This window comes from Ptychodera flava, chromosome 9 (assembly GCF_041260155.1).
Source record: "Ptychodera flava strain L36383 chromosome 9, AS_Pfla_20210202, whole genome shotgun sequence".
Classification (NCBI taxonomy): domain Eukaryota; kingdom Metazoa; phylum Hemichordata; class Enteropneusta; family Ptychoderidae; genus Ptychodera; species Ptychodera flava.
The window spans coordinates 13,473,237-13,484,541 of record NC_091936.1 but is presented as its reverse complement, the minus strand read 5'-3'; the positions used below and the strand labels follow the sequence as shown (position 1 = coordinate 13,484,541).

The 11,305-nt window shown below is 36.7% G+C and overlaps 2 protein-coding genes and 1 non-coding gene across 3 annotated transcripts; 2 read left to right on the top strand and 1 right to left on the bottom strand.

Moving 5' to 3' along the window:
- The first annotated feature begins 131 nt into the window (after positions 1–131).
- Positions 132–4,532, top strand: LOC139140047 (rRNA N(6)-adenosine-methyltransferase METTL5-like). Its single transcript, XM_070709042.1, has 5 exons — positions 132–382; positions 978–1,092; positions 2,514–2,698; positions 3,357–3,439; positions 3,641–4,532. Exons 1-5 carry the CDS (start codon positions 283–285, stop codon positions 3,812–3,814), a joined length of 657 nt encoding a protein of 218 aa, XP_070565143.1. The 5' UTR covers positions 132–282; the 3' UTR covers positions 3,815–4,532.
- Positions 4,533–5,013: 481 nt separating this feature from the next.
- Positions 5,014–11,291, bottom strand: LOC139140048 (ADP-ribosylation factor-like protein 6-interacting protein 6). Its single transcript, XM_070709044.1, has 5 exons — positions 10,861–11,291; positions 9,892–9,951; positions 8,693–8,825; positions 6,461–6,595; positions 5,014–5,838 (listed from the first exon to the last, which is right to left on the bottom strand). Exons 1-4 carry the CDS (start codon positions 11,165–11,167, stop codon positions 6,496–6,498), a joined length of 600 nt encoding a protein of 199 aa, XP_070565145.1. The 5' UTR covers positions 11,168–11,291; the 3' UTR covers positions 5,014–5,838; positions 6,461–6,495.
- Positions 7,624–7,697, top strand: Trnat-agu (transfer RNA threonine (anticodon AGU)). The gene has a single exon. It is a non-coding gene; the product is annotated as a tRNA-Thr (tRNA).
- Positions 11,292–11,305: the final 14 nt, after the last annotated feature.

Sequence of the window (11,305 nt, the reverse complement as noted above, 5' to 3'; positions counted from 1 at the left end):
AATGAATTTCATACTAAAATGCATATTATTTTCTATTTCATAATTTGCTCTCAAAAAGCAAATTTTAGGTGATATTAATCAATTATAAGATGTGTAAATTACTTGACGAACTCGAAGACTGGAAATATTTTCGTGGCGAAGGCAAATGAATTTGTATGGATTCATTTACTCATTCAGTCAAAAGTGTGCTATTGTAGGAGAGTTCCGCTTTCGATTGTAAAGCAGGGGAAGCGTGCTCTTGCAATTGCATTGCATTTAGGTCCTCGGCTGTAATACACGACCATGAAATTGAAAGAACTAGAAAGTTGTCTGCAGCAAGTTGATACTTTTGACAACCCAAAAATACTTTGGGAACAGTATGCAACCAGGCCACACATCGCAGGTAGGATATAAACAATCTTGGATGCACTGGATGGTTTGTTATGATTTGAACTGTAATGTTTGGCAGGGAGAGAGGATGGGGGACAGTTGATTTTTATTGTTTTTGTATTTTCTATAAAGATGAATAAGATGTGAAAAGGGTCATTTTTAATTAAATTTGTCACGATTAACTAAGTATTAGTGATTGTATGATCTGTTTACAAAACTTCACAATAAACATTTAAAGATTGCTATCATAGATATTAATGAGAGTATAATGTAGTATTTTTAGTAACGCACACACATACACACATATATATATAAAATATATATGAATGTATACACAAATATACATATATATACACACACACACACATATATATATATATATATATATATATACACATACATATATATACACACACACACACACACACACACACACACACACACATATATATATATATATATATATATATATATATATATATATATATATATATATATATATATATATATATATACTTTTTTTTGTACATATGCGTGTCATGTGTGTCTTTCAGTATTATGTTTTTCAAGATGTAGTTTCTCACATTTCTTTGTGAAATTTTCCTCAGCCTGTATGCTACACACAATAGACACAAGGTATGATGACATTGAAGGAAAACTTGTAGGCGATTTGGGGTGTGGCTGTGGTGTTCTGAGCATAGGAAGTCTCATGCTAGAAGCAAGGTATTTATTGCATCATTCATATTTGCCTTGTACAATCATTATTCCATCAAGGCAGAATTGAGTTCAGTGATATATTTTCAGACTCACAATCTAACAATTCCTTGCGTCTGCAGATTTGTGGATTAGATTTGAAAGTAGTAGTGAAAAATAAATATTTGATATCTCACTTTTGTTAAACTCTGCAATTTAGAGACTAGAGGCCATTTGAATGTCAAATGTGTTTAATATTTAGGCTCATTTCTTCCATGAGAATCAAAACTTATATATGACCAGCTTGGCAAATTCAGAAGGAAAATTCTTCCCATCAAAATGATCAACAACATTCTGAACCTGTGTGTCCTCTACTCCCAGCCAAATGAATGCTCAAAGTATTCACAAATAACTTGAGGTGTATAAAATTGACTTCCTGGCATTGTCTTATATAAATAAAAGGTATAAATTGTATTGCAGTCTGTTTCTAAACCATGTTTTACAAACAGCCTCAAATGTTGTCAGAATCACATTATCTTATAGCGCTGTTCACGGTTACAGGTTTGTTTCTAAATATAGCTGTACGCGCGCGACATCACACACGCAGCTTGAAATGCAGACAAATTTTATCAATGTTGCATACATGGCCGTTTTTGCAGCTAATACTCAGAGTCGTGAATATGTTTTTTAGTATTCATTGTTACACTAGCAGTCACCCACTGAGATGTATTTTCGTCGTTCTTGCATGCGTAATTTTCAAAAGCGTTATCTGAAAATGCAGACAAATATTTATTTTTGCATATTAATTAGAGAACAGTGACGTAAACTGTGAACGGCCCTATTGATCAGTTATTTGTCAACGCAAGAAAAATATTTTGTGGAATTTATTGATTCAAATTTATATACCATCATATGAGCTTCTGACTGAACTCTGTATACTGTATGATGATACCATGGACATCTCAATGTCAAACTGACAGGCAGTACATTTTCTGTTTGTCACACGGAATACTTAGATTGCTTCCTCTTGTTCATAATTGACAGACATTAGGGGAAGGCTGCATTAACTTGCATGGTACCTGAAATCCGAATTCTTGCCCGACCAACTCGGGTGACAAACAGAAGACTTTTAATCCCAAGGTGTGAATGTTCCATTGTTATGTTTATCTAATCCAGCTGGTGCCATTGTAGTGCCATTGTAGGAAAGGCAGGTCTGTGAAATTGATCCTCTAGGGAAGTCGGGTATTCCTAAGTTAATGGAGCTTCCCGTAATGGGAGTTCAGATTTGATTATTAATTCAGTATCATAAAATGATCTGATCATTAAAAATTGTAACATATTCAATACAATTAGTTGCTCCGGATTCAAACTTTCTACACATTCATTGCAGCTTACAGACCAAATCTTTATTGCATAAAATGACCTCTATTGATCTATATTGTCGTCAATAGCCTGTGTGTTGGTTTTGATATCGACGAAGATGCCCTGGAGATCTGCCAACAAAACAGGGAAGAATTTGAACTCTCCAACCTAGACCTCATACAGTGTGACTTGTGCAATATGGAAATGGGCAGGTGGAAAAAATCCTTTGACACGGTCATTATGAATCCTCCATTTGGAACAAAGCATAATGAAGGTGAGTGTAGCCATACTCTGAACAAGTTTAGTCCCATTCCTCCTTTCTGATAACATGGCAGTCTCTTACAGAGTGCCTCATCTTCTAACAGTGTGAAGTTCAGTCAATGTCATTTTATAAATTTTCACACATAATGTAGCTCACTGAGTTCTTTTACTCATTCAAAAAAATTCCTCATTATTTTGCAAAGCCAAGTTACAGATTTATTCCAGAGGCTATATATCATTTAGCAAGCATGTTATGTTCATACATTCTTTTCTGTTTTGTTTGCTGCTAAGAATATTCCAGTCATATCAGTGACGTGTCTTTGGCATTCTAATATAGTCACAGACAATCTGGTCAAAATCAGATACAGTGAGACTGTTCAGAAAGAGCTAAGGAGATCAGCAAAGAACAAGGAAAATTTTGAATGTTGCCATCTCTACTTCTGATTTTAATCAGATGGAATATCACAGACATCTGGCCCTTTGATCAATGGGGAAATTGATATAAGGAAGATAATCCATGCGGGCTTGTATAGTTATGTTTATAAATTGTGCAGTTTCTATTGGTTGCCCACTGAGTTGTAGATGACCATTGATTTTACATGTACAGCAGTAACCCTCAGACTATTTGATTACTGAATATGTAATAAGTTTATAACTATGTTTCTTTATAGGTATAGATATGCAGTTTCTAAGAACAGCTCTGGACATGGCAACCACAGCAGTATATTCATTACATAAAACATCAACAAGACAGGTAATTGCATATGTGCAATAATAGTACATCAGTTTATATTGTAAGGTGTATAATATGTACAGTATACATGGATTTTTCTATGTGTTTTACCACTGTAAGCAAGGTTACCCCAATACCTTTGGCAGAGTAGTATGTAACATCTTCATTGCAGTGTATTTCAAAAATTATTCAATCATTGTCATTTTTTTTTTGTCATTGCAGCACATTTTCAAGAAAGCCAAGGAGTGGGGAGTTGATATGGAGGTTGTTGCCGAGCTGAGATTTGATTTACCATCGACATACAAATTCCATAAGAAAAAATCTGTTGACATCGAAGTGGACTTTATACGGTTCTCGTTTCCATCCAAATTATCAGACAAAATGAAGAAGTCATGAGAACTGGTGTAAATTGCCTTGATATTTTACATACATTCCAGCCAATCTGGTGAAACATACCTAACACTGCAATCATAACTATTACTGTCAATGCTCACGATTGCCAGAGTATGGTAGGAGTTGAAATCATTGAGAATAGATCATTTACCAACACTGACACTCCCTAAAACCATGACACGTACAAAAGGTTTCATGCTGAAAATTTTCAAGCTCTTCATTCTGATGAGAATCAGAGCAAATGAATAATGGATCAATCAAGAATGATGCAATGAGATTGTCTGATATTTTTTCACAGATTTTAAGAACTTTTAGAAATTTTACTTCCTTTATATAAACTTTATAAATTTATATTTTCAAACTTACACAGCTGTTTGAAAATAAAGCCTTTTGGTTCAAATCTCGTTTTTCATTACAAAAATGCATGCTGGTATTTCATGTTGAATATAGTATTTTTTCATTTATCTCACAGCTTCACATGACGTTCTGTAGCCTTTACAGAAATAGTTGCAATGTTCTCATATCAGTTTTGCAATCTCACTCCTTGGTCTCTGGTTTTGTACATTTGAACATCAAATACCCTCTACAGCACATGCATATATTACATGGATGGTTCACATGGGCACACACTCTAGTTGAAATACTTGTAGCAGCATTGTTTTACACCGGATGCAGAATATAATGTGACAAAATGTTGCACATTAAAATATTTTACAGAAAAGACTAGTAGTATGGTTATAGTGTGTATAATTTTGCTTGAACCTAACATGACTAGTGAGTGAGCACTTGATACAAAATACTTGCAGTAACCATTAAAATGGTACACAAAAATGTCATTGAAATAGGATTGCGGTCTATAATACTGACAGACTGTGCTAAAAAAGGTGCCCACTTTTGGGACACAAAATCCTGTTTGTGTAGGCATTGTATGCTGTGCTTTTATAGATGCTATAATGCAACTACTCGAGTACAGTGAGACTGACAAAACTTCTAAACCAAAAGGAAAGAATTAGAAGCCTGACACTCAAGAGGGCGCAATTCTACTTGACACAGAGTGTCTAATTTGGGGAATTCTGAAACTCAGTAATTGCGTTATGTTAATGGCAATTTATGGAGAACATAGAACGGGAAATATAAAAAAATGTAAGGGCAATTCTTTCATTTATGTATTCATTTGATTAAATAAAGAGACGAAGTCATGCTTTCATTTAGAACAGCCTTTAATTAAAGCGTGATAACTACTATGCTCAATACTTTTAGGAAAAAGTACATTTCAGTCGCTCTTTCTATATCAAGGACGGACAAATTCACTCTGTATTTCATGATCAAAAGGACAGTGTCAAGTTCAACTAAGTGGTCACCCAGCCAGGAGTAGCTTTGTATTCCTCCATGCAACTACCAGACCACTACAATGCTAAAGTCACTTACTTTGACAAAAAATATTGGTCTGCGACCCGAGACCACGGCTTTACTGAAGCTAGTGCAATCAGTTGCTGTCACACACTAAAATGAAATATTCACAACTATCATAGCCAGTACAAAACTATCCTTACAATCTGCCGTGATGTATGAAATTTGATGCAAAGAACTGGAAATTTTTCCTGCAAATGAAAAAGTACTTCTGGTCGCATTCTAGGAAATTATATACATCTTTTTCTTTACCATCTCTACACACTCACATCTATGGTTATGGAAGATCTTGCAATCAGCTCTTGTATTGGAAGTAGTTCTGTGCTCTGTATGATAACTCTATGGGCAATAGTCAGTCCTGTGCTCTGTATGATAACTCTATGGGCAATAGTCAGTCCTGTGCTCTGTATGATAACTCTATGGGCAATAGTCAGTCCTGTGCTCTGTATGATGACTCTATGGGCAATATAGCCACTTCAGAATCACTTTAACTTGATGATTTTTCCAAGTATACAATATGGCATCAATGGTGATTGTTACACCAGTTTCTTAACACTTTCTCAAATTCCTGTAGCTGCCAGTATCAACCATGCTTCTGGTAAAGTATAATATTTTTCAGTGCCGCCAACTGGTGAATTTCATCAATTTCGCAAAATCATCACAAAACATGTTTTGAAGGCTGATATACCGATATTTCTTATTTTTGACCCTGACCTAAAATTTGGAGGGGAAAGTGAGAGCTGTTCGTAACTGCCCTCCCACTGGTATACTCTGAAAATGTGCCTTCCCACTGAATTTTGATGCCCACTGGCCTCCGGTATCTACAGTCTGCCCGCTCCCCCACTCCCCACAACAATTAAGGCTCTCCGCTGCCCTCTCCCCACTACTGAATTTCCCATTGCCAACTAGATGCCCACTAGGCACCCCAGAACATTGCAAAAACCGTGCGAGCAGTTAGCAGTATACTTGGAACATTGCTCCCCTCTAAGTTAGGCGCTTAATTTCTCCTCAAGTTCTATCAAGCACGCCGCTTTCCCTCCCTCTATGTATTTTCCGGTGCCCACTGTCAAATTTTTCTCCCCGCCCGCTGAGAAGTATTGAATTTCTTCCCGCCCACAGTAAATATCGATATTTTCTCCCCGCCCGCTGATTAGTTTTGAAATTTGCCCGCCCGCTGAAAAACTTCGCACGAACACCTTTTTGCACGAACAGCTTAGTTGGCGGCACCTGATATTTTTCTTTTGATCACCATTTTCGTGAACACAGCTCCTCTTTCATCGAAATAACATCCACCAGAGAGTGATAAAGAAGGTAGCAATTCCATTTGCAATGGCCATGATATAATTCAGGTGGAAGGTGTGTCCAGATTGTATCCTACAGAAACAAAAACAAGATTGCATAAACTTGTAAGTGAATCAACAGATTAGTGTAAGGTAATCTGCCAGAGACCAGCAGAGATTGTTGTACTTCCAATAGTGAGTCCCATTTCTACTTCCAAAATTTGGAATTCTGATTTTTTTCCTCCAATTCATAAAATGATATGACCTACAGTCTGGAATTATTGGATCTGGAGCTTGAATAAAAGCATTTGCTTGTTCTGATCTAGACTTAAGTTTTGGTCATATCTGTTCAGTACTGCTTTTACCAATGTGATACTCAATTTTTACCATAATTGTAGCCATATCTTGCTAGCAACAGTTTGCTACTTCTGTTCATGATAATCAGCAATAAACAGGATATTTTTATCACTGGATGAGGTTGCCATATGAAAAGTGTTATCTAAATATTGTTCTCTCACTTGACCCGTTATGACCCTATCACTTGGCATGTGCCATAGAAACCTGCTAGGATACCATCTACCTTGTGACTCATGCTAGAACAATGCCAGTGAGGGCAAACTTTGAGTGTCTTCATCTATTTTTAAGTAAGTATAGAATAGACTACTGTCTTGCAATGAAAATTTTATTTTCTTGTTTTCTTTTAGATATCACTCAGAAAATTACAACTTTAGGTCAATATACGTTCTATTGATGTCTTGGTGTACTTCATAATGAAAATGAAGCCTGCTGTCATCATAAAAGTAGTTACATATGGGACTACAAATGTTGAAAATGTCTATTGTAATATGTGTGGGCTGGACAGTAAGCCTCTATTTGCACAAACTCTAAATTTCACTTTGCAAATGTCAAATATGTCACTCCTATTCAGGGCCCAAAGTGAAACTCACTATAACTGGATATTCACACCTGTTGTCAGTATTTTAATGACATGCCATGGTACACAAGCAAACAGTGGTGTTTTTCAAATTCAAATTAATGTGTTAACACCTGTGTCTTCATGCCAAAGTCCATTTTGTATCAGTCCGGGTTGATAACCAGCTACATGTTCCCCACTCATCACCTGGCGCCATGGCTTAGTTGGTTAAAGCGCCTGTCTAGTAAACAGGAGATCCTGGGTTCGAATCCCAGTGGTGCCTACTTTTTACAAACAGACTACAGATTATGAGATTTTCTCAAGGACTCTTGCTCCAAAGTCCCTACTCTACACTGCTGTACCTGTCCATAGACTCTCGAGAAAAACTCGAGAGTCTATGACCTGTCCAAGCAATTCTGTAGAGTAATATAGGACTTGTTTGTTCAGTTACCCAATAGCCAGGTATATCGTCATTTGTAAACAAAAACCTCTATAAATCATGTGTTTAAAACTTCAGTTGTCAGTCAAGAAAACTATGCATACAAAATACCATAACTCATATTTTTTTAATATTTATCAATTTTATTTCAAGAGCACTGTGACCAAGACATTTTTCCTGTACTCATTAGCCCAGGAAAGGAACCCTTAATTTTCCTCTTTTCCTTGTTCAAGAAATGTTGCACAGTTTATAAATCACTAAATGAATTCATTTATTATTTCATATCACTTGTAAACAGAAATAATTCATTATTTTATAGGGGTCAAAATTATACACTCTAGGCTGTTAGTTTGTTCATACTTTTGTGGTTATTGTTATTGTTTTATATTAACAATGTTTCACTTGATGTAATATTCTGATGATGACTTTACTCAAGATTACTTTATTTTTTGTCAAATACTAATTTTCATACAATGAAGTTGAATCCTATCACCAGGTGATCACCCTGAAAGTCAAGTATTGATAGTAGCACCAAGTATGTGCTGAAAGCCACATTATCCAGTCTTGGGCATACCATGCACAGGAGTCAACCGACACTATCATCTTCTGGTGGATCTTAAACATAACCCCATGACAAAGTGACATTTTCTTTGAGAATGGGCATAACACTGACCCTGTTGGACAAGTGATAAAATTGCAAAAAAAATGACAGAGGGTAAAGATTACATCTTGGACTACATTCAGGACCAGGTATAAACACTGAAATATGACAGGTAAGCAACTGAAATGTTGCTCACACATTTGTCTAAAACTACATATAAAATCTAAAACTTTTGTACCTGTATTTCCTTGGTGACACTGGGGTCGGAGGTTGAACTCCCGGCTGCAAGGAATCACAGTATACAACTCTGCAGGAGAAACCACCACAGACTAAGCCAGCCAGTAATGCAACTAGGCATGATGAAAACACACCTGGAACCAATCATAACACAATGTATCCATTGAAGTTATCACATCTGTTTCACTATGCACACTTGTGACACTGTATTTTTGTATTTTCCATACTTCAGAATTAATTTTCTGAACAACTGGTGTTTGGCTATCTATCTCTTTAGTTGAAGACAAGAGCACCGTATTTTTTGACAACTTTATGTTTACACATGTAGCGCTATACTGTTTAAACTAGACTGTAGGACGAGCAAAACTAGACTGTAGAACAGCTAAACTGTATTGCAAGACTAGCAAACTAAAGTACAGGACTGGTAAACTAGATTACAAGACTAGCAAACTAGACTACAGGACTGGGTAAACTAGACTACAGGACTGGTAAACTAGACCACAGGACTCGTAAACTAGACTACAGGACTGGTAAACTAGACCACAGGACTCGTAAACTAGACTACAGGACTGGTAAACTAGACTACAGGACTGGCAAACTAGACTACAGGACTGGGTAAACTAGACTACAGGACTGGGTAAACTAGACTACAGGACTGGGTAAACTAGACTACAGGATTGGGAAACAAGATGATAGCCTAGAACTGGTAACCAGACTGCAAGACTAGCAAACTAGCCAGGAGAACTAGCAGACTGGACTGCAGGACTAGCAAACTACTAGTTTAGTGCAGGACTAGCAGACTAGACTGCAGGACTAGCAAACTAGACTGTAAAACTAGCAGACTAGACTGCAGAACTAGCAAAGTAGACTGCAGGACTAGCAAACTAGACTGCAGGACTAGCAAACTAGACTGTAAAACTAGCAGACTGGACTGCAGGACTAGCAAACTACTAGTTTAGTGCAGGACTAGCAGACTAGACTGCAGGACTAGCAAACTAGACTGTAAAACTAGCAGACTTAGACTGCAGAACCACAATGGTCTTATGTTGATACTGGTCTGGGGATTGCCAAACTCTGTATGATTCTGCTCACTACTGTAAATCCTTGTAGAGCCACCCATATTGTGCATCAGTATTGAACAAAATCATGTTATTTCTATCATAATAGTCAGTTATGAACGTAGTATATACATGTACATACCTAAAAAGTAATAAAGATATGATGCTACATTGTTTTCTTCACTAAACATCTGTGAAAATTCTTTTGACAGAAAAAAAAATACTGAATTAAAAGAACGGTACATAAAAGGGGAATGTTTTCTGGAACATCAATAGATATTTGAATTTTTTCATCAAATATCTATTCATGTTCCAGAAAACATGCCCCTTTCATATACTGTATGATATATAATCTGTGAATCGGGTAAGATAGATGTGATTGTCTGAGAGGGCTGCAGATGCATGTAAATGTGAATGAGTGAAACAAGTTACAGAAAATATGAGGCAATTTGACTGCATAGTTGCCAGTATTTCATGTCTATGAAAAAACCTCTACAAGTTTGATAAATCATGTGCTTTAAAATTCAGGCATCATCAAGTTTTCCCGAATGGATGGGTTACTCTTCACTCTGTGCTCTCTCCCATTTCAAAATGTTCAGCCTGATGACAAATGGTTAGCGACAATAACTCCTATTCCTAAAACTTTGTAAAATCTGATGCACAGTAGTTCAACTAGTTGCAGTGAAAGTGCCCAGCTGTGTGATCAGTTCATCAACAACAGTGAAACAACGACTAGTGTATGTGTCGGAGAGCCAGGTATCACCTAAAATTTCTTTTTTCCACCAGTTAAATTATCCCATAGACAATTTGCATACAATTTTCAGACAGAAAGTGAAATATTACTAAAAATTACTGTAAAATAAATATTCCTAGAACACCACTGATCCAATTAATTTCTGAAGTAACATAAAATTGTTTCAATCCTGAATCACAGTCGCATGTGAATTGATAAACGACGGGCGCTGTGCTGTATGTACTTTTCTAATGTATACGGTATGGTAACGGCCGTCGTGCATCGATTCACAAGCTACTGTGGCCTGAATCGGAAAGCAAAAGTATATACTAATTTTATCAGTCGATGAAATTTGGAAAACAAAATGTCCACACAAACCTTGTATTACTGTTGGATGGCTTAGAACATATAAAACTGAGGAAATGCCGCATAAATACAGTAGAAGAACGGTCATAACGTAATCATCGCCACAATAACAGTACTGGTATAGAGTGTGCGACAAAACATTGCTTTGTTGCCAATGTTGGTAATCGCCCAGGTGGATACCGTGGTCATGAGGCACATTGTTCGATTGAGAAATCTCTGGTAAACTTTGCGTTCCGCTTTTGATCTCAGCACTCTCACTTGTACTCTTTTCACTGAATGTCAATCGTTTTACAGCTCTTGCCCTCCCAAATTTCCCCATTCTCACGTCTACCGACCTCTACTCTAGCCAGCCTATCTCGTGTATCTGGCACACACAAAGACAGACAGATTCAGCTTATACCTGGGACACACGCTTATTCACGACCTCTGACACCATATTAAAAACATAGACTAAAAT